Source organism: Rhinichthys klamathensis, unplaced genomic scaffold, assembly GCF_029890125.1.
Source record: "Rhinichthys klamathensis goyatoka isolate OS25496 unplaced genomic scaffold, OSU_Roscu_1.1 h1tg000076l_1, whole genome shotgun sequence".
Classification (NCBI taxonomy): Eukaryota; Metazoa; Chordata; class Actinopteri; order Cypriniformes; family Leuciscidae; genus Rhinichthys; species Rhinichthys klamathensis.
This window is the reverse complement of record NW_026606618.1, coordinates 1,129,792-1,153,605: the sequence shown is the minus strand read 5'-3', so window position 1 is coordinate 1,153,605 and position 23,814 is coordinate 1,129,792. Positions and strand designations below refer to the sequence as shown.

The window sequence follows — 23,814 nt, the reverse complement described above, 5'->3', positions numbered from 1 at the left end:
TCATATGCTTCTTCAGACATTATGATCAAGTTTGAGTCTAAAGAATTTTTAAGGGCTGAACCTGAAACGGCAAGTAATGGCAATTCATGTCTAGCCAAGGATTATCTGAATATATAAGACAGAAAATACTTGACTAAAACCCCCCCACCCCCCTCCCCCTCCCCCTCCCCCCAAGACTAATTATGCTACTGGGAAAACTGGTTTTCCAACCAGTTGTTCACAAATGCATGAAACTGCAGGGGGTTGTAAGATTGTGCTTATAAGGCCAATTAAATAATAATAAAAAGTTTATTTAAAACGTGTCAAATTAAAAACATCAATCAAAATATTCCAACTGTGTAAATTAAGTAAAAGCTATAGAAAAAATGAGTCAAAATACAGCACAATTAATAATAAAAACAGCCGAGTCTTTCAGAATATTCTAGTAGCATTACTTGCTCTCTATAGCGTTCAAAAAGTATAGGGTGAATTCAGGGTGATTGTCAAAAAGTGTCCCGATCAACTTGAATTCACCCCTTTTCCATACTGTTTGAAATTAATTATATTTGTAATATCAAGAGAAATAATTGACCATATTGATTGTCATAAACATGCAGAGATAACATAAACATATTTATTTAAATGTCCTGACGTGACTTCAAACTCAAGGGGTACTTAGGGGGTTCAACTGCATTACAAAATTATGAAATTATGAAAGACACTGGTTTGACTTGCTCAACTTGCTGGACCGGCTCAGTCCAGAAAAATGAATTTTCTTAAGGAATTGAGACACTAGAGGGCGATACTGCACTCAATGTCGCGGTTATTAGGAGAGAAAAAAGAGGCAGGCCGAATCAGGAGATGCTTTTGTGGGTCTCTGCAACGTTGACTTGACACACTTCAGAAACCACGTTTCTCTGAGTCAGACCTGACTCCACGGTACCACCGTGCATCAGCGAGCCCAGTCTGAAGGAGCTGAAAGGGTCTTTTTCACACTTAATAAAAGCAAAACAACGCGTCTGGCTTTGTTTGACAAAAGGAAGCAATGTCAGCGTTGAAGAAACGGAGTTCAAATGCATCCGCGGACCGGGATGAAGAGCAGGTGACGGAGAAGATGCTCTCCAGGGGAGGGAATGGCAACATGAGCCGACCAGGAGACGGCACGCCTGAAAGCCCGACCGCAGATATCAGCGCTGCGGAGGGAGAAGAGACAGTCGAGCTTAAAAGAACTATAACTCTCGTCAACGGCGTGGCCATTATTGTAGGCACCATTATTGGCTCTGGTATCTTCGTTACTCCAACCGGAGTGGTGAAAGAAGCCGGATCAGTCGGGTTGTCTCTGGTCGTGTGGTCTGTATGCGGCGTCTTCTCCACTATAGGCGCGCTGTGCTATGCCGAACTGGGGACCACCATCACCAAATCAGGGGGTGACTACGCCTACATCCTTGAAGTTTACGGCTCTCTACCTGCGTTTCTGAAACTCTGGATCGAGCTTCTCATCATAAGGCCGTCCTCGCAGTATATTGTCGCCTATGTTTTTGCCACATATCTCCTGAAGCCCATCTTTCCCTTCTGCCCTGTCCCTGAGTCAGGGGCAAAGCTGGTCGCCTGCCTATGTATCCGTGAGTAACCTGTTACCTACGTCGTTAGGTCACATAAAATATGTTTTACCCATTTATTTCCTAAATAAACAAAACCACCGAGGGCTTAAGTCAACCTTTATCATGGATCTCCATAGTTAAACGTTTTTGACGTTAAAATTTGCCTCAGCTGTCATTCCACGTGCCATTAGCGCTCTTCCATCTTCTCAGCGTTCAAGTCTCCTCATTTAGTACGTTACTCGCCGTCAAAATATTTATCTCAGTTCGGCCGAATTATGAATATATATATTTTTTTACTATGTGTCTAACAGAAAATGTGTAATTCGAGACAGAAACGCCATGTGTTGACACTGATACGGCGTGTGTAGCTTAAATGAGGAAATGAGTATGTTGAAAAGGTGCAGAAAAATTTCATCATCTAGTGAGGAGGAGGAGGTGGCAGTGGCACGCGCTGCTACATCACCTTGGCGGGCTTTATGCAAATTTATTGCATTGTTAGTATTAATTATACCAATTTAGCGACGCTTTAATATTAATATTTTTTTATTTCGAATGTATATTATATTTTGAGAAAATGCACATCAGATTTATTTTAGCAAGGAACTAACAAAATGCAGAGTAATGTAGTTAATTTGATGTTTTAAGTTATTAAGCAATGCTAATAATGTAAAACATCTTACATTAACTTAATAATTACGCTGCTTTTTTATGTTTCAGAAACTCCACTTAAATATACCTGTTGGCCTGTACTGTATGCAATAACATTACCTGTCTAAACTAAGATTATTCATTGTATATGATCTGGCTACTAATTGTATTCCCTTATAGATAGCACACGTACATCTCCAAGATGTCTGTAAAAGAGCGGTTCATCTGGAAAGCATCTGCTGTGTACAAAAATCTGATAAAAAAATTTAAAAAGTCAGTTTTGCATACATTCTTTATCATAAACATCTTAAAGACGTTTTCTAAATGTATATTTAACATCTGACAGGAAGCTTCTCATAGGTGCTTTGTAACACTGTCTTCCAGATGAAAACACGCAGATCAAATAGAGTAGACGTCCCCGAGAAGTATGTGTGCTATTAGAGATAGCATGCCGTAAATTGGGGGTGTTTCCTGCTGTGCGAGTAAAGACCAATAAGAGTTAATGAATGTAGCCCTGCAGTGCTTCAATCACAATCACACATTCACAGATCTTTGACATTCATGCTCATGGCAATATGTTGAGGGTGTGATACACCATGGCAGCTATGCGAGCAATGAAGCCCTCCCGCAGGTTTAAACCAGTCAGGATTAGCAGAATTAGCTCAAGCCCTAATTACCAATTGGCCAACAAATTAAAACACATATTTCTCTCTTTCTTTCCCTGTATTTTTCCTTCTCACTCTCCTCCTCCTTTCTCAATTAGGCCAGATGAATGCTTGATTGGGGTACAGGAATGTGTATTCTTTGTGATTGTGAGGGAGTGAATGAACACAGCACCCACTATCCACTGTAATCTCACCCTGCTAGTCTAATCTTTCCATAAGAACCCACATGACAAGACAGAAAGGGAGGTAAAGACGACTATGACCATATGCTTAAACTGAGCAACGACAAGTTATGGGATTTACATGTAAATGTTAAGCTCAAGTGCCCAGTTCTATGGTCTGGTTCCTCATAGACAGTATTTGTGTCTGTTGGCGTTGCAGCTGGCCATTGTTCCCCTGACCCAATTTCTCATGTGTTTTGAGGTTATGATTAAAAAGGGCCTCCCGGATTGGTTCGTGGCATTAAACTATGCTGCGTAAGAGTGTATCCATGGGAGACGCCCCTTGAGCCAGACCATGCTCTTGCCATAAGGGATTTCAGGGAGGAACCTGTCTCATGATCCTAGTCTATTAAGAACGAGAACTGCAATGCCCGACATTAATCCAACAGCGTGTGCATGTGTTCTTGCTTGAGGGACCCAGGCTCTACTGTCCTACCCAATACAGACCCCCTTTTGTACTTTAGGGGCACACAAAGGCTTTTGGGTTTGGCCTCTCTGTTTGGTGCCTAGACCGATTTACAGCTAATGCTGCTTTGAAGTATTCGTTAGTTAATCACATTTATTAGGGAGCTTGGAGGCAGGGGCTGGAGGCTGATGTGATAGGGGCTAATGTTTTTTATTATTCCTTCAAAATATGTTTACCAGTATTTTGTCGGTGAACTTTTATGTTTCAAGCAGCCTGTGGCACATATACCTGCTCATTTTATTTTTTATACATCCATTTGTTTTTCAAACCACTTACCTTGTGTAACTCATCCGGGCCGTAGGCAGGGTAGCACACACACAGAAAGGCCTCATCATGGTTCATCCAGGACTCAAACTGGGGACCTACTTGCTGTGAGGCAACAGTGCCGCTACCCATTGAGCCACCAAGGCACCTATATTCATACAGTTATAATCATACAGTCATAAAATAAAATTTGTACAAGTATTATGACTATAGTATATTTATTTATTTATTGAACAAAACAATGACAAAAAAAATTCAAAATGATTTTTTTTTTGTTAATTCATACAGCCCTACTCACAAGCATAGCAAACCTGTGGGAAAAAATCTGGAAAATTGCAATTAAATGCGTTTTCCTAAATCGTTACCCACACTGCTATCAGCCCAGACAAATTCAATCAGTCTTATTAAAAATTGTCACATAGTCGTCCAGTCAATAGGCTTTCTGTTAAAGGGTTTCCACCCGTGATTAAAGTTATCCACACGTCTCCAGGGGGTTAATAAAGGCCTTCTGAAGCGAAGCGATCCGTTTTTGTAAGAAAAATATCAATTTTTATAACTTTATAAACTATAGGCCTAATCAATATATTGGGCAACAAACTCAAGCTCCTCCGTCATTTCTCTTTAAAAATTCTCGTTGTAGACTTCTAATTCGTGACCAGTGTTTTGTTTTTATCTATCCTCTGCGCTTCCGCGTTCGTCAATACGTCATGCGTCGGGTCAGAGTTCACTCTTCCGCCAGAACTAGACTTGCGTACGGCTATTACCAGAGGCCAGTGATTACAGGATGAGTTTTATGGATGGATGGATGTGCTTTTTTGGGCTTAAAAATCGCAGGCTCTATTCACTCCCATTATAAAGCTTGGAAGAGCCAGAATATTTTTTTAATATAACTCTTGATTGTTTTTGGCTGAATGAAGAAAGTGATATACACCTAGGATTGCTTGAGGGTGAGTCAATTATGGGATACTTTTTATTTTTTGGTGAACTAACCCTTTAATCACATTGAAACAGAATTAACCAAACGAAAATTAAAGTAAGTGGATGGAATAAGTAGGGACGAGACATTTGAGTATGATTCAGGTAATCGTTCTCAGATCCACCCAGTAATACAATTAGAACCCATTAGGCAGATTAATGTGTCCTGAAGAATATGATTTTGAACCTTACATTTGGTTCTGACATTTTCAAGATCGGACAGATATTTAACCACACTTTATTTGATCTCTGATAATACCGGTAAGTACAAATTTGGCAGCCATGCTATTTCATGCTGCCACGTGTAACTAGGGTGCCACCTATGTCTGATTAAAAACCGGGACATATCGATGACCCGCCCAATGGGGGAAAGCGATTAATTGCGCGCTTCTTACATGCGCTTTTTGAGGCACACTAGCACACACACGCAAGGTCTTTCACTCTCTCCCTCTCTGTCGTCCGCGCGCTACACAGTTTGAACATATTCACGTTGCCTTTCGAAAACCGGGACATTCAGTGTCCCGGGAGAGTGCATAAATTTCCCGGGACAAGTTATTAAAAAGAAGGACAATCCCGGTAAAACCGGGACAGGTGGCAACCCTACGTGTAACTAAGCGTAAACAGCGATTTGTGAGCGACGCCTCGCCTCCTGAGTTCAAGCATGGCTGACAAATTCTACCCTAATTAGTTTACCAAGTATTTAGGTCAACTTTCTCTGAACCTGTGTTGTGAAAGACTAAAAATAAGTGGCTGTGGTTCTTTTTCTCCCTCCTTCTCTCTCCATAGTGTTGTTGACTGCTATCAACTGCTACAGTGTGAAGGCCGCCACAAGGGTCCAAGATGCCTTTGCCGCTGCTAAGCTACTCGCCCTGGCCCTCATCATCATTATTGGCTTTGTGGAGATTGGCAAAGGTGGGTAACACACACAAACACACCTAAATGTCCACCAGCAATCAGTCAGGTAACTAAACAAGTGCTGAAGAATGTAATGGAAAACAGCCAAATAGCTGTTATTTTGGCTAATAATGGTGTTTCCATAATATAAATGAAAGAAAATACATATACGCATATATAAGTTGGACCATGTCACACGGTAACCACAAGAACCCATATGAATAGCACATGTTTGTAAATACCGACAGAGGGAATGTATTATGTTTAATGTCTATTATGAATCAAGGTTTGCATAGTCTTTGTTTAGATTTGCTATGGATACAATGTACTGTTCCAACAATTTTCATTACAGTGTTGCTTTTGTGCTTTGCTTAGCTGGGTTAAAAGTATTTGCAAGCTACACAAAGTTTGACACCAAGTTCAGTTCAACAGAAGACATTTTCCATGAAAAGGGTACAATTTGGTGTCCCATAATTTTTTTAATCAATTAATAGATAAACTATTAGCTAACATAAAATAAACATAGCATGTATTTTTAAACGCATCAAATATCCAACAGAGGTTCTGGAGTTCTTGACTGTATCCAACAATTAAAATCACACATTATTAAAAATAATTTCAAAATTAAAATCTTACAAAATAAGTAAATAATCTCATTTCATAATCTCAAATTTGACACAGATTTAGTGTTATATTGCTTTAGCCATTTAACCCTTTTACAAAATATATGATGAAACCATTATTTTACTATAATTTATATTAAATATAAAATATATCACTAAAAACAAACATTTGATCCCTAACTATCTAGGTTTTTTTGTCATTTTAAATGTATTTTAATCAATTTTCTTTAAATTTATTTGATCTAATCATTATATTATATTTACAATTTTGTTTACGTTTTAATTTAATTTTAATATATATATATATATTTCATTTTTATATTCAATTTACTGGTTATTTCTTAAAAATAATGTATATGATCGTATATAAAAATAAGGTTTATCGGCAGTCTTGGTTCAGCAATCTTGACACATGCCTCAGGCACTGATATGTCAGCACTCCATCACTTTTAGGGCTTTCTGTTGCCTGGATTCAGATTCAGAGAATTGGACTGAATTGTAGACGAGCTGAATGTGCAGCCAGAACAGCAGCTCTGATTGTTTGCCATCGAGACACTAAAGCACTGACAGCAATAGTCTAGAGAAATAGTGAGCAAACAAAAAGAAAGAGCAGTTTAAAGATTTGTAGTACTAGCTGGCAGACCTTACCCCCAGCCTTGACGTGAACTACAGTAGTTTCTGTTTAAATGGCCACAGTAACCAAATGGAATTAACATCAGTGGTTTCACAGAGAATAACTTTTACATTTATACATTTAGCAGATGCATTTTTGGGCGCACTGTTTGTCCCTTTATGTAACTTTTTTTGGTTCGGTTTCTCATTAGCTTACTGGTATAAGCTCACAAATTCAGAAAGGAACAAGAGGATTTCACAGTCTGAGATGGAGATTAATAAAGGTCCATTCACTTGCTACATGCCCGTGTCTGCTGCACAAACAAAGGCCTGAAGCTGGTATCATTCAATCAGTTGTGAGTCAGCGAGACAGGACAGGTTAATTCGAATGGATTATTAGATTATTAGATCTTTTATCTCCCCTCCACCTTCTCTCACTGCCCACAGCAGTGGACATGTAGTGACAGACAGCGAGATGGTTATTGAAAGAAAGAAAAATGGGAAGGAGACGCTGTGCTACTTGTTAATTACTGAATCATGTCATATGGGAGCCAGAACGGTTTTAGTTGGCCTGCCACACCCAAATTTCGGCAAGACTGCCAGAGTTTGCCCTTGCCTCTGGGTGTGGGTTTCTTTGATTGGTTAAGCCTTTGGGTGTGTCCTTTAGTTGCTGAGGTTGCCACATGCATTATAGAGATTATAAATTTCGAGTACTGAGAGGTGACATCTCAAAAACGAGTACTCAAGTGCTCAGGGGCGGGGCCAGTCCGGACAGCATCCTGTCTAACGCTAACCAATCACACGGTTTCTTTTTTCTGATTGGTTATTGTGGCAAAATGCCACAATAACCAATCAGAATTTTCTTTTTCTTATATTTAAATGATATATATATATATTTAATATGCTGATTTGGCTGATTTGGTTTGGTTCATTATTAGGATGCTTAATATTTTTGTTCATTGATGAATAAAAAAAGCATTTATTTGAAAAATAAAATGTTTGTAGAATGCATTAGTTAGAATGCATTAGATGATTGTTCATTTTGACTGAAGACAGTGAGACAGCCGGCTAGCTATTGGGCGTATTTGTGTGCTATCTTGATAAGCAAATGCAAAATGATCATGAGAACAGCGAGGCCAGAGAATGATGCCTGTGAATTTGATCCATAGAGAGACACCCCCTCCCTGCCCTGAGAGAGTAATATTTTAAAACAAATGTAGGTAGAAATGTCCTAAGATATCTGTATGGCTAAAATGACAAGACAAGTGTCCTATTTATTTATTTATGAAGTCTTGCTGTTGAAAGAGCTGTTTAATTCACAGTGTCTTGCTCTGTGACATTTCCTCTGTCTGTCTCAGTTTCTGTGCACAAAGTGGCTTCTGTTTGACTGCTTGATAGACTTATCTCACTTAGAAGACCAGAAAAGGTCTCGGTGTGTATCTTAGTGCTTGAGTTTGTTTTGAGAAAAGCACTAGTGCTTAATACCGCTACGTTATCACACCAAACCACCCAGCCGTTGCTAAAAAGAAGCATGCAACAGGACACCTTGTGGTTCATCAACCATGGTGAACTCTGCAGGGACTGGAGCTCCGCCCACACTGAGAAAGTGGGACTCCGCCCACTCCCCAGACTCCACTCGCTAATTAACATAAGCATTGGTGGAAACTAAGTTTTCAGCTTTGCTCTTTTTGCCACTGTATTGATAATTTTAGTTGAGAGCTGAGTAAAGATGGGTAAAAAGGAGGGAACAGGAAATGATGCAAGCTGTACTCAATCTAAGCATCGTGGCTCACACTAAAATAGCCATTGTGTTTAAAATATGATGTTTTGTTTTTGGATTTGTTATTTTGTTTTCATTATAGATTTGTTCATTTGTTTTCATTATTGTTATTTGTTTTGCACTTCTCAGTCACCGTACACTCTAAAACATGCTGGGTTAAAACAGCCCAATTTGGGTTATTTGGCAACCCAGCACTGGGTCAAAATTGGGCAAACCCAGTGTTGTTGTTTTTTTACCCAGCTGGTTGGGTTAAATGTTGAGTCAACATGCTGGGTTGTTTTATTAAACTAAACTATTGATTAAAAATAACTACATAGCTGGCTTAAAATGAACCTAAAATATGTTGAAAATTAAAATCACACACAGAATTACTATAGTAACAACACAGGCAACAGTAATAATCAAAAGCTGAACATTTATTAATAAGCAAGAACACCCAGGAATGCACAAAAATATAGTTAAGAGTTAAAACAACATGCACATGTGTATAAAAAAGTGCAGAAAAGAATGTCAACTTAACAATTATACAGCTTATACAGTTCAACGAAATTGCTTTTTAAAAGTTAAATATTTAATAACTTACGTTTGAAAATAAATTTGACCATATTTCGCTTATTTTTCTCATGCCAACGAACAAACTAAAAGCACTACGGCCAAAACTCGCTGCAGCCAGTTTTCAAAGTTCTCTCTCCTCTCCGCTTCAATTAGTTTTCCTCTATTTTCCACATATATTCCTGTCGTAAGTGCTGCGGTGTTTTTGCTTAAATCTGAGCTTGTGACGGGCCACTGTTCGGCGGGGCAGCTGCCAACCTCAAACCGCTGCTCTGCGTTTCACATAAACCAAAGATATCTTGACAAGCTCCTTATAACCTGCACACATAAACAAACAATACAGAGTTCTGAGTTCTGATGTTAACATATTTTAACATTCAAATTAATAATATTCAGTATTATAACGAATCAAAATCATTTTATTCAAGGAAAAAGGCGTTTCCATCATGCGAGACAGAGCGATGCTGACTGACACATTCAGCTGACTGACATCTCATAAATATATGAGATTTATTGCACTGTAAAGACTTTATAGACGAAATAAAATGTATACAAACCTTTAATTTACTGAAGTAATGCACCAATTCTGCGGCGTTAAGATCTGCTCTCTCCTGACGATGATGGAGAAGCCCACGCTCTGTGTAACCCATCAGATGGGTTGTTGTAGTAAAGCCACCGCTGGGTTGTTGCGTCGGAGGGCTGTATTGTTTCAAATAACCCAACAAAATGACCCAACAGGTTCAACCCAGCGTTTTTTTAGAGTGTAGGATGCTCGGCTCACTTTCACACACTGAGCTGTTGCCTGTTAGAAAAGTGTGTGTTTGAGGTTGCCTGTTGTTTTTAGGAATTCTTCAGATTGAGTCTAGGCTATGTAAGCTGAGATCTGCTGTCGAAGCATTTCTCTTAGACAGAGATTGGGCTGTTCTGTGCAAGCATAGTTCTCTGAAGCTCAGGTCTGAGCCTGTAATACTCAAGTTTATACAAAGAGTTTATACAGGCTTTCAGTCTCGTTCTGCGCCTGATTGCCTCGGGCCTACAGTCACACACACACACACACCTACCTCGCCTGTCGTGTCATGTGACCTGGTGGCGTTGGCCTCCATCGATCACACTGATTCACATGAACTCGCCTTGGGCAGTAATCGTTCTTACACTGCAAACTTGTTCACAAAATTACTCTCACAATACATTGCCACAAGACAACACTTTACAATAAGTACTTAATTAATCTGGGTAATGTTAATTTCTACATATACCAATATATTTGTATAGAAGTGTCGGTAACACTTCCTTTTACAGTCCTGTTACCCATGTACATACTATAGTATATAGTATGTACTTATTATAGTAATTACAATTACTGGGTAATAACTAGGTAAGTACACTGTAAGTACACGTAACTGTACTGTAAAAGGAAGCGTTACCGAAGTGTCTTATGTTCACTGATCAAAGATACAGTTAAAACGTATTAATTACATAAAAGTAATATTATAAAGTATTATAACAATGTAAAATGACTGTTTTCTATTTTAATATGTTTTCAAATGTAATTTATTCCTGTGATGGCTAAGCTTCCTTTTTTTCTGTCACATGATCCGTTAGAAATCATTCTAATATGCTGATTTGTTGCAATGTTTTTATTTAATATTTTAGTAATAGTAATATTTTTGTGGAAATTGTGATAAAAAAAAATCTGGATTTTCTGAAACACTTATCTAAATTAGATTTTTTTTTGTGTGTCACTTTTGATCAATTTTAATGTGCTTTTGCTGAATAAAATAATTAATCTTACTGACCCCAGACTTTTGAACGGTAGTGTATATATAATATATACAGTATAAATCCCAGTGGCCATAGTTAACTATGGGGGAACAAAGAGAAATATTCCATTGATTGTCCATTTTTAGATTTAAAAAGGTTGTGCTAATCATGTGCTTTACTTTCTCTGCCTTAAGGCCGTTAAACCTGGAAAATATGCAAATTAGGGCATCAAATCAGTTGATGCTATTGTGTTAAAGAGCTGCTCAGGAATGAAAGTAGAAATACCCACACATTCTCAAAGAAAAGAAAGAGCAAGCAAGAAAGAAAGTACAAGAGAGTCCTTGTGTAGCGATATTCACAGAAATGATTTCTGGAGTACTCAAGTTGCAAGTCACTTTTTTATGATTTAGTCTCAGATTCTTCTGTTCTGCATATACAAATCAAACCTGTGAAACTAGTTCTTTTCGGACCCCTGTTTCGTAACCATAAATTGAACCAATACGGCATCTACTTTTAGGGAAACCCTCGTCGCACGACCCACAGGCTTTGGAGAGATGGATGCACGTAGAGGATTGGTCTCCCCCGGCTTTCTCATGGAACAGATAGAGAGCGGGTCTCAGCCTGAAAAAACACTGTTCATCTGTTGATCCAGTGGGAAATTCACAGGCTTTGGGTGTTCAAGAATGCGCAAACCCTCCGTTTTCTCTCCGGTTCTTGTTTTCCCATCACTCTTGCGCTTCAGTTGTGTCATCTGTGACATTGACCCTCATGTGCCGACCTTCTGCCCACAACCAGCCTTGAGAATTTCAGCATGTTGATTTTGAAAATTCACCGTATTATGATAGCAGGAAACAGTCTTCCACCTTAACTTTTTCCATGCAAGCTTGTTTGTTCCTCTCATGGGAAATATTGTGGGAATTGTAGAGTACTCCCCAGATATTATGACTTGTTTGGGTTGTTTATGTTACATAATGTTCTTGATAGTTTGCAACAGCACTGTATCTCATGTTTCACGCTGATTGTTTCTGTTGCAGGTGATACTACTGATCTTCTGCCTGAAAATTCATTCAAAGGAAGCAAAACAGACTTTGGCAACATCGGATTGGCTCTTTACAGTGGGCTGTTTGCTTATGGAGGATGGTAAGACCACAGAACTTCTCTATATTTGGGTGAAAGCAGGAAGAGTTAGACTTTGACTTTAAAAAGGGAAATCACTAGTAAAATGTAATTCTACACCATGCGATCCAAGATATCTTTCCATGTAAATCTAATTCTTTATCCTAAAGAGTCTTGACTACAACAACATAGAATAAGGTATTTTGATGAACGCTTGGTTTCTTTTTTTCGGTCATGCTGAGTAGACGCGTCCACTGTGAAATCCCATTGGTCCAAAATCCCACATAGTTGTTTTGATAATTTCAGTGTTTGCACTTTCCATGGAAATCAGCTGAACTTATACTTCACTCTGCATATTCAGCTGGCGCCGGAAGAAGTTTTATAATATTCACAAAATTTTACACTTCCCCTTAATTAGAATTCAAAACTATTTGTCGGTCAATCTATAATTTCTCTGCATCCTCTTTCAAATTATTATAGTTTCTTTTTCTTTATAGTTTCTACGTCTTCATTTTTGGCCTTCAGCAGTTGAAATTGTAAGAGAGCATTTTTTTAATGTTTGCATTTATTTTTTATTTTTTTACCAGGAATTATTTAAATTTTGTCACAGAGGAGATGATCGATCCATACAGGTAAGTCAAAAAAATATTTGTTTTCCTCTTTTTAAGGGAGCAAACGTTTCAGTCCACTGGAAAGATCTTATAATTAAGACAGCTTATGTATAAGTACTTTCGCTCACTAAGTAAATTAATCATGTCAAACTGTTATTAAGGTAATTTCTACAAAATTAGATGCACAAAAAACAACTGAGTGCACATAAGGTCTTTAATTACATTTTTTTTAAATTAAAAAGCATAGTGAAGTTTTTGAGAGTAGTGGGTTATGTTATGGTGTATGTTCTGGCGTTTTACAGAAATCTGCCTCTGGCTATCATCATCTCGCTTCCCATTGTGACCGTTGTCTATGTGCTGACCAACCTGGCCTACTTCACCACGCTTAGTCCGGACCAAATGCTCTCATCTGAAGCTGTTGCTGTTGTGAGTGTCGCCACATAGACACATTCTATTCCATATTTAGCCTAGTTACCTTTATTAACTCAATGTGTTTATTTGTTAACTCAGTTACTAGTTTCCTTTTTATTAATGTTTATTAAAGTTATATAATAATGATTAAGTGTTTTTTGTTTTTTTCAGGACTTTGGAAACTACCACCTAGGGCCAATGGCTTGGATAATCCCTGTGTTTGTGGGCCTGTCCTGCTTTGGCTCTGTGAATGGCTCTTTGTTTACTTCATCTAGGTAATGCACACACACACTTGTTATGAATATCCTTTGTTGAAAGAGGTCACATTAATCAGATCACTTTACTTTAACCATACAGATTAATCAAATAAACAACTTAGTGTTGTACTTTTCCACTGCAAACGCTGCCCAGGTTATCTTGAAACAGATCTGTTTGTAATGCTGGTTAGTATCAGACCTAATGGCCAAAACGGTCTCTTATGTATCTTTCTCTTTCCCTTCAGGCTGTTCTTTGTGGGCTCCAGAGAAGGTCATCTTCCCAGTTTGTTGTCGATGATCCACCCTGATCTGCTGACCCCTCTGCCTTCGCTTATATTTACTGTAGGTGTCCACAACCAACCGCATCCCTCATCCCTCACTATGACTTTCAAATTATGTCCAGTTTCTTAAGCCCCTTTCACAGAGAGATTCCGGAAAATACACAGGTAAAGTGACCCGGGATTTGACCCGGGTTCGTTTGATTTTGGTTCATTCACACTGCCAGTGATTTTCCGGAATCAGAGATTTTTCAGTTGTTCACACTCAACCCGTAAAAATCCCGTAAAGACACGTGACATCGATGTGACATGTAATGTCTCAGCAGCGTCTTGAAGGGTTAGTTCACCCCAAAATGAAAATTCTTTCAGTAATTACTCACCCTCATGTTGTTCCAACCCCGTAAGACTTTCGTTCATCTTCGGAACACAAATTAACATATTTTTGATTAAATCTGAGAGCTGGATCACTCCTCCATAGGCTTCTAAGCCCTCTAAGGGATTGAAACTTGCCGGCCCAAAAAAGTTAAAGACATCTGAAAGGGGCTTTTTTTTTTTTTACGTATTTTAACTTTTTACATTTGTGAGTGAATTATTCCTTTGAGTTGGTTCTTTTCAATTAATGATTTTAACCAGTTCTAATTTGTGAGTGAATCATTCTTTTTAGCATGTTCTTTTCAATAAATTGGTGTAAACGGTTCTAATTTTGAGCAAAACGGTCTTTTGAGTCAATTCTTTTTTTTTCTTCTTTTTTTTTTTATGAATTGGTTTTAGTGGTACAAATTTTTGGACAAATTAATCTTTTATCCGGTTCCCATTTTTGAGCAAATAAATCTTTTGAATCAGTTCTTTTTGATGAATCATTTTAACCAATTTTTGAGCAAATCATTTATCGGTAAACACCTAGTTATTTCGAGAATCTGTTTAATTGTTAAGTGACTCGTTTGAGTGATCATTCTTACGAGTCGATTCTTTTCAATGAACCGGTTTAAATTTACTAGTTCTAGTTCTAATTTTTGAGTGAATAATTTTTTTTTTTACTAGTTCTACTGATTCACAAATCAGAATGAATTAGACTGCATTTTACTGTAAAGGTCAATTTACACAAAGAAATGTTTGACCCACATAAAAAAAAATTAACCAACTTAAAATAAAAGATTGCTGGATGCCAAATAATTGGCAAAATAGAAAGTTTAACCCGCCTTTTCTTTACTTTTCCCTTCACAGTGTATCATGACACTCCTCTACGCTTTCTCCAATGACATATTCTCTGTCATCAACTTCTTCAGCTTCTTTAATTGGCTTTGCATTGCCATGGCGATCGTTGGAATGATGTGGCTACGCTACAAAAAACCTGAGTTGGAACGACCAATTAAGGTGAGCCAGGGGGCAGAGCAAACAACTTTTTGATTGGCTGAACATCTGTAAGTGAACACAGATGGACTTTGTGATGGGGAAGGAGGTCACACTTTCAAATCCATGAGAAGTGACCTGCCATAATATGTGTTCTCTCTCTAAATCCGGACACAGCCAGCAAGAGAACGGTAACACACAGGCCCTTTTGTGCGCCTCTCTCATTCATCCACATTCTGTCTCCGGTCATCTGCTGGACACAGAGGGATGTTCATCAAAGGAGGTTTGAAGGCACTGGAGTGAAAGAGGCCATTTGCTTATTGCTCACAATCTTTTTCTCATTTTCGATCTCATTAGGGACAATCCATTGTCTGTTGGTATTAATTACTGCCTGTAATGTTGTCTTTAGACACTTTACTGATTTCATTGATGCTTTTAACTATTGAAGTGTCAAACTTCTAGATGTTAGGAATCCTTATAATACACTAGGAATATTACTTTCAAAGAAAATTACTACTATTCCAAAGATTGGGTGAGATATTAATACTTTTAAAATGGCAAAAATTGTCTTTTGTGGCTGTTCAAATACATTCGACTACTTGAGCGTTACAGAACGAAAGCAATCCTGTTGAATCTGTTTTCGACTACCTCTGGAAGTGGTCAAAAGTGGACAAGCTTAAAACTTTCTAGACCGCTTACACCTGTATTTAGCGTCATCCACTTGCGATCCGATTGACCAAAACGCATCTTAATACCAGGTATAAAACCAGATCAGTCCGGCTATCACAAAGAGCAAAAATCTACTCTGGGGAACTTTGTGATGTAATTGTAAATGGAAAAAAGACATGAGAAGGCTATAAAAAGAATTGCTTTGAACCTTGGAGCACTGTGAAGTTCATTGTATATAAATGGAGAAAACACAACACAACCCAAACATCAAAGATCAGGATGTCCCACCACACTGAGCAGCCAGAGAAGAATGGTGATTGTCAGAGAAAAAGGGCAATATTAAGCTGTACACTTCAACAGTGCGTGTCTTTCATATGTGAAATAAATGTTCCTCAATACACATACTTTACACTTTCCGACAGCACTTTAAATTAGACTTTTGATCACATTTTCAAAACTTTCCAACCTCTCTCTGTCCACTAGGTCAATATTCTGCTGCCCGTTTCCTTCGTACTGGCCTGCCTGTTCCTCATCGTGGTGTCCATTTGGAAAACCCCTGTGGAATGTGCTACAGGATTCGGAATCATCGCCACAGGAGTTCCCGTCTACTTCTTCGGCGTTTGGTGGCAGACCAAACCAAAATGGCTCTTGCAGATCATCTGTGAGTGTCTCTCCTTTAGTGTGCTTCATGACAATGAGAAAAAAGATGGTTCTAGACAGTTAAAACTGCATTCTTGAAATCTGAAACACCATTCGGGTTATGAAGGCTAACATTGTTTTTAACTGACTTTGAGTGCCATTCTTACATCTGACAAAGTTAATGTTTGAATTAAACTTGTGACTAAACTGCTTTTCAAGACAAAATAAGATATTTACAATGCATTTTGTAATGTAATGTAATTGTAATGTAATGTAATGTAATGTAATGTAATTGTAATGTAATGCATAATATTTACAATGGTTGTGTAAAAGTCGCCAGCAGCCATATCACCCTGTAGCCCAAGACTGGTTCCCCACTGAAGCTAAGCAGGGCTGAGCCTGGTTAGTACCTGGAGGGGAGACCTTCTGAGAAAACCAGGTTGCTGCTGGAAGAGGTGTTAGTGAGGCCAGCAGGGGGCGCTCAGCCTGTGGTCTGTGGGTCCTAACGCCCCAGTATAGTGACGGGGACACTATACTGTCAAAAGAGCACCGTCCTTCGGATGAGACGTTAAACCGAGGTCCTGACTCTCTGTGGTCATTAAAAATCCCAGGATGTCTTTCGAAAGAGTAGGGGTGTAACCCCGGCATCCTGGCCAAATTTGCCCAGTGGCCTCTGTCCATCATGGCCTCCTAATAATCCCCATATATATATATACACTGATTGGCTTCATCACTCTGTCTCCTCTCCACCAGTAAGCTGGTGTGTGGTGAGCGTTCTGGCGCACTATGGCTGCCGTCGCATCATCCAAATGGATGCTGCACATTGGTGGTGGTTGAGGAGATTCCCCCTTCCATGTGAAGCGCTTTGAGTGCTTAGAAAAGCGCTATATAAATATAATGAATTATTATTATTATTATTTAACCTCCATAATTTGGCAGATTTAAAGTGTTAAAAGAATATTTAGTAATAAATGGCTTGATGTGGCTTGTTTTAATCCAATGAGATTGGATTGGATTGTTAAAAGTGGGCTTTTATATTTATATTGCTTTTGTTAGGTCCCACGTGGTATTTAAAAAACACAATTTACAATAGCATGCACTAATAAATCATACTCAAAATAAAATGTTTAATGATGATGGAATTAATTGCATGCTAGTTTAAATCAGTGGTACTCTCTATGTGTGTGTGTGTGTGTGTGTGTTTTAAAAAAAAATGTTTTTAAATTCAGTCTCTTACTGTGCATTCACACCGCCGCCGGCGAGAGTGTCAAAGTGGCCGGAAGCCATTCATTTTCAATGAGAGCCGGCGGCGAGGAGAAGGGAGAAGTTGAAGTCAGGTCAACTTTATGGTAATGAGCTATGACGCGGTTCGGCGGCAACCAATCGGAATTTAGAAGTGCTCCGTTTGAGAGGATTCCAGGGAACGCAGTCCTGTAAACTTTGGTTCCGACCACATTAGTTCCCAAGCAAAATAGAGGAGAGTATGATCATTTGAATTCGAAAAGAAGGCGTGCAACACTATTTATAGGCAAGATTTTCAAGCGTGCTAGAACGCTTGTTTTTCAGCGGGAATGCAAATTAGATTAGCACTTAACCATGAACACAAAAGACACACCACACAAATGGCTTTAAATTGGTTTATTTAGTTAGCAAACATGTCACTATAATTGTTAAGTTCTTTCCATCGATCAATTTATTACTTTCACAAAAGATTCCATGAGGTTATACCCTACTTGTCAGTCTGCAAAAATAACGATCGACAATTCGACATGCTTGTTTGCTTTGCGGCCCCTTTAAATAAAGTTTAAAAAAAGACCAAGCATTCGATCTACGTCAGAGCGTCCATGAATCTTTCCACGGCGTCATTGGCAGGGCGGCGAGAGCGAATTTTGCCGCTCTCGTCGGCGGCGGTGTGAACGCACAGTTAGTCTCACCAAAGCTGCATTTATTTGATATATTGTGAAATATTATTACAATTTAAAGTAGCTGTTTTCTACTGTAATATATTTGAAAATGTAATTTGTTCCTGTGATGCAAGTCTGAATTTTCAGCAGCATCATTACTCCAGTCTTCAGTCACATGATCCTTCAGAAATCTTTCTAATATGCTGATTTGCTGCACAAGAAACATTTATTTTTATAATGAACAGTTGATCTGCTTAATATTATTGTGGAAACCGTGATACTTTTTTCAGTATTCATGATTAATCAGAAGAACAGAATGTATTTAAAATAGAAACTTTTTGTAACACTATAAATGTCTTTACTATCTTTTTTGATTAATACATATATATTGTTTATTTATTTATTTATTTCTGTCCAGTCTCTACCACGGCGACATTCCAGAAACTGATGGAAGTGGTTCCTCAGGAGTCCTGAAGAGCAAACAGAGCGACAGATGCCTCATATCCACCTCAGACTCCCTCACTGTATTCCTCGACTGCCTCACCTCTCCTCGTGTGAGCCAGAAAAACGTCGTATCCTGCTGCCACAGGCAACATCTATATTAATCACCACGTACGAAACCAGTATGTTACAGGAGCATTTCAATTGAGATGTAGATTTTGTCAGTCCTTTCTCAATCAAATGTATTACTGTATTCGTTTTAGTCTTTATGTTCAAGTTACAAGTTTTCAATCAGGATTTTATATATATTTTCAACCATTGGCGATATGTGTCGTATAACCACCGTGAGTGGTTTGCTTTATTTTAGGGTCTTGTATGCGTGCAGTAGTATGATCATAAGCTTCCTGTATCACGTATCGCCAGCTTTTGTTTCAGAATGTACGCGAGGAAAAGTGCGTACCGAAAATGCTTGTGGGGAGGCGCCGTTGTCTCTCATTAACCAGAAACATGATTCCCACCTGACTGGCAAATTTGCTTCTTGGATTACAATATGTTTTATTATATCTACATTAATTTCCTTTTCTACAGCAGATTTGACCTGTTTGCTGTGCCTTTTCTGCCGGTGTAGAAATGTATTCTTTTTTGAGATCAACTTGAAATGACTTTATACTTCGACAGATTTATTTTTGATAGCTTAATGCGTTTTTTTTAAACTGCTACTAAGAATTTCAAGGAACCTCCATTTTTTTGGGTCATGGTCCTCTAATTGGATGTATCCAATTCTTTATTATTATTGTGGAAGGCATCATACAGTATTCATAAATTCAGAATCAGAATACCTAAGCTTTCTGCTTACCTCAGTGAATATGTAGTACATTACACTCATAGCTATGACCTGGCTATGTATTTTTATGCCTAATTATGATTTTATGAAGCACAAAATGTGAGGCGCTGTTTGTCTTCTTTCTTTCAAGTACTTTTTTGATATTTAGCACCTTTTTTTCTGCGTCTGTCACACAGATAACCACATAAATACGTGAAGTACTTAACACTGGACCATCTATTTTATTTCATTCTCCTTGTATTTTGGCAATTTTTTAAACCAAGCAGCAAATTAGCTTGGTAGTTGCGAATTTTTTAAAGAAAATTGTCCGTTGTTGTAATTATTTAAAACAGTTTGTTGCTTTTGTAATACGTATGGCCTGTTTGCTATTGCGTCTCTTTATTGTACCGTCAAGGTATTGTTAAAAATCCCATTACCGAAGAGATTTTAGTGCCTCATCAGTTTGTGGACTGATTTTGCTGTAAAATGCGACATGCATCATTGTGTTTCAGCTAGTTTTGGTTAAATGGTAATTTGATCCTATACTGGACCAAATTTTGCTGTATTTGTGAAAAGTTTTCGGTAAAAGTGGCAAGTGAAAAACTTGGGGTGTTTTGGGTGATGCAGGGGATGATATTTTAGGACAAATGGAAGTTGTCCTTTGATTATTATGATTACAGAAGCATTTCCTATAGGCTTCTGCTTAGAAGGACTTACAAGAACTGAGATGCTTTTCTTTAATGCCGTTAGGATTTTAGTGGGTGATAATGAAGCTTTGTATTATTTAGAGAATTACAGCAGTATGACTAACACTCCAGCCAATTTATCTAATTTAAATAGTTATGTAGAGATTTACTTATTTGTATTTATTTATTTGTAGGGTCATTCAGTTAGTGCTCTAATAATTTTTACAGGGCATTTTTCTATAAAAAATGCTAAAAATGGTTACTGATACTTTTTCCTTCTTTCTTCAGAATGATTTTTTTTTATATATACTTGTTGGTTTTTTTGGTCTGTTTTTTTTTTTTTTTTACTGTAAGTGAAACTGTAAATGTTTTTGTAACTGCTACCTTGGTTAGTTTCCATTGGTGCCCATTAATATAAAAATAACTGAGGGGGTGTTTACGCAACATTGTTTTCAACTAAAAACAGAAAACTTTCTATCCGTTTTGGCCGTTCATTTACTCAAGGCGTTCTAGGGGGCTGAAAATGCAAACTTTTGAAAATGGTTTCAAAGTCCAAGTTTTTGAAAACGATAGTGTTATCGTCCCTGTAAAGTACAATAACGTGAGTTTGTGAAAACGATGTTCAGTCTATAGGCAAGTCGTTTTTCTTTACAAAGCATTTTTAGTCGTTTTCGCCGATCCATGTGAACATTGCAATGGCATCAACAGTGACAGTCACTACATTTAATTACTAATAATTTGTTCACAAGAGATTTGTTGGTATCTCAGTTTTTTTTCTTTAAATTTTAAATAAAGAAAAACATTCATAAAGATATGACTGATTCTTATTTGCATGTTTATGTTTCAGAATAAAAATGGTTCACTAAACCATTTCTTTAAACTGTAGTTTCTTTAAAAACGTAATATTTTTGCATTTACAAACTGACATGTATAAATAACCTTTAGAACACAAACATGAACAGCCATCTTTGTGTCACGCAGACAGGCAAACCCTTTTACCCGAGGGCAGACTCGGTCTTTCGTCACTTCACTTTGAAGCTCGTTTGAGAGAAGACCTTCTTGTTTTTTTTGTGTGATCTGTAAATTCCATGTTCAGCTGATCTCTGTTCAGTCAATTACTCTGCTTGTCGTACCTGGACTCTGTGAATGGTTGTAAGTATTCTGTCCGGTCTTCTCTGTGATGTGAAATACAACTAGGAAGAGATCCTATCGAGCAGTTCATAATTCATTTTCTTTTGATGCCATGGTTATACAACTACTGTACAAACATTTGTTTAGATATAAACAGTTCATGCTCTGAAGTGATTTTTACTTTGCCACAGAACATTGTTGAGTATTCAGAGAAATAAAACATGAATGCATTCAAAACTTGAGTACTTGTGTTTTTGCAGATTAGCAGATGTTCATTGATATAGCAGCACAAATATGAAGATACTTAAGTTAATTAATGACTAAAGTTAATAATATAGGCCTTTTCATAAATACAACCTCTATAAAATTATAATTAAAATACAATATTTAGAAATTATTTGTAAATATCATTTATGTAGTAAAAAAATATAGTTAAATAATTTAAACATTAAAATATATTATCCATATATATTTTAATTATACAAATATATTTTAATTAAAAAAAAAATTTTTTATTATGCACGGCCACTGAGTCTGAATGGAAGTTTTTGGCTACTATATCAGGGTATCCGCGGGGTCTTGAAAAGTATTAAAAGGTGATAAATCAATTTTGGGAAAATTAAGACCCTTAAAAAGTATTAAAAAGTCTTATCACGGCTTTATAAAGTCTTAAATTTTGAAAGTATTTTTTCTAGGGATGCACCGAATATTCGGCCACCGAAAATAGCCCAAAAGTGCATTTTCGGAAAGACTTTTATCACCGAAACAATACGGCCGAAATGTTGTGATGACGCGAACAGAAACCGCGACCTGCACGTGCTTGTCTGAAGCAACCTTTTACTGTCTATGGAAGCAACATGTCTGCGGTGTGGACGTATTTCAGTATATCTGAACCCGCGAGGAGACGGAAGCCTTGTTTATACTTTCGCCTGCCTCTGCAGCGCGAGTCTCCACAGACAGCGCGCGTAACGTTACCTCTCCAAACGGTCGAGGCGTTTATACTTGACGCGCTCGCCGTTGTACTATTCTTTGAAACGACAGGGGACGACTAACTGTCCTCTAACCATCAGGAATCGGTGAGAAGAAAGATAAACACGTGACAATGTTTATTTTTTAGTAGCCTACCACCACCAATACAAAAATAATCATGTAAAACCCAGTAAACCCTGAGATTATTACTTGTGACATTACAACAAAATATGTATAGGAATATGTACTAAATTAACGCTCTCTTAAATATTTTCTAATTTCACTAAACATATTTCATTAAGTTTCGTGTACATTTGTATTAAACATGGACCTTTGTTCATTAAAATGGCTTTTTATGCTAGTGTATGCTCATTTTTAAAATGTAATCAACTAATTTAGACGTGCAAACTGGGTGCTGGTGTGATGAGAAGTTCGTGCTCGGCTTTGTTTTTATGAGAGAACATTTAATTTTAAAACCTTTCTGCAGGCCAGCAGATTATTATTTAATGTACACATGAGTGGGGTCAAGTTAAACATTTTAGTTTGAATTTTATTTTATACTGTGCATTGTGCTAAATAAATATTTGCATAATTTGTAATTGATTTATTCTTTGAAAATGTTAATTTATGCAATTGCAATGCCTTGATTTTAGTATTAAGTTTGTACACAGTCATAACCATAAATGCAATGGTACTTATAATTGGCATAATTTCTTTTGGTGTTTCGGTTTTCGGTTTTTCGGCCTTGGGTTCCTCTTTTTCGGTTTTCGGTTTCGGCCAAGAATTTTCATTTCGGTGGATCCCTAATTTTTTCTGAATTAGCTGTCCAACAGTTTGAGTCCCAAAAACATCGTAAAAGTGTGTGAATTTAGTGATTTTTATTTTTTTAAAAACGAAGAACTGAGGCACATGTCAGCATGATTGTTGTTGAGGGTGGAGCAAAGTTTTGTTTTGTTTTTTAATAAACTTTGCTTTAATTTACTATCCCAGCCTATTTGATTTTTTTTTTTTATCAGAGTGGTCTATAGTCTTTATCACAAACTAAAACTGTTAAGTTAAAAGTATCACTGTAAATGGTTACAGCTTGAAGTGGCGGTGAGGTATTAAAAAATATTGAGAAGGTCTTGAAAAAGTCTTGAAAAGGTATTAAAATTAACTTCAAGATTCCTGCATATACCCTGTATATATTATTAAACTACTTGTGACTGCATACAAGAAAGAATTCTCTCAAGAAAACTTTCTCTTTCATGAATTCTTGGAGCTCTGCTCGTGACTCCTAAAAATGGGCTCGTGCAAGTTCGACTCCGAGAATCTGGTCCAAAAGCCATTTTTCTCCTAAGGGTATTCCGTAATAGCTCTGGTCTCGCATCAGCTGCTGTGGCCTAAGGAAAACTTTCGCATCATGTGAGTTGCGTGGAAAAGATTAGCCATTAGCCTATGCTGTTAGCCAATGTCATTTGACTTCCTCTTTTATTTGTTGTTTTGTCC

At 37.6% G+C, this 23,814-nt stretch overlaps 1 protein-coding gene and 1 long non-coding RNA gene across 2 annotated transcripts; one reads left to right on the top strand and one right to left on the bottom strand.

Moving 5' to 3' along the window:
* The first annotated feature begins 826 nt into the window (after nt 1-826).
* Nucleotides 827-18,900, top strand: slc7a5 (solute carrier family 7 member 5). Its single transcript, XM_056250814.1, has 10 exons — nt 827-1,601; nt 5,606-5,731; nt 12,076-12,181; nt 12,745-12,789; nt 13,071-13,194; nt 13,351-13,454; nt 13,682-13,778; nt 14,939-15,088; nt 16,217-16,394; nt 18,695-18,900. The coding sequence occupies exons 1-10, from the start codon at nt 1,025-1,027 to the stop codon at nt 18,748-18,750; spliced, it is 1,563 nt and encodes a 520-aa protein (XP_056106789.1). The 5' UTR covers nt 827-1,024; the 3' UTR covers nt 18,751-18,900.
* LOC130085198 (uncharacterized) lies at nt 9,127-9,983 on the bottom strand. The gene is made up of 2 exons (XR_008807120.1): nt 9,838-9,983; nt 9,127-9,598 (listed from the first exon to the last, which is right to left on the bottom strand). It is a non-coding gene; the product is annotated as an uncharacterized LOC130085198 (long non-coding RNA).
* Nucleotides 18,901-23,814: the final 4,914 nt, after the last annotated feature.

What these genes read in the sequence shown, in the direction of transcription:
- slc7a5 (XM_056250814.1), top strand. Translation starts at nt 1,025, where the DNA reads ATGTCAGCGTTGAAGAAACGGAGTTCAAATGCATCCGCGGACCGGGAT. An exon ending in CATCTGAAGCTGTTGCTGTT is followed by an intron (nt 13,195 to 13,350) that starts GTGAGTGTCGCC and finishes TGTTTTTTTCAG; the next exon opens with GACTTTGGAAACTACCACCT. An exon ending in AGTTGGAACGACCAATTAAG is followed by an intron (nt 15,089 to 16,216) that starts GTGAGCCAGGGG and finishes TCTGTCCACTAG; the next exon opens with GTCAATATTCTGCTGCCCGT.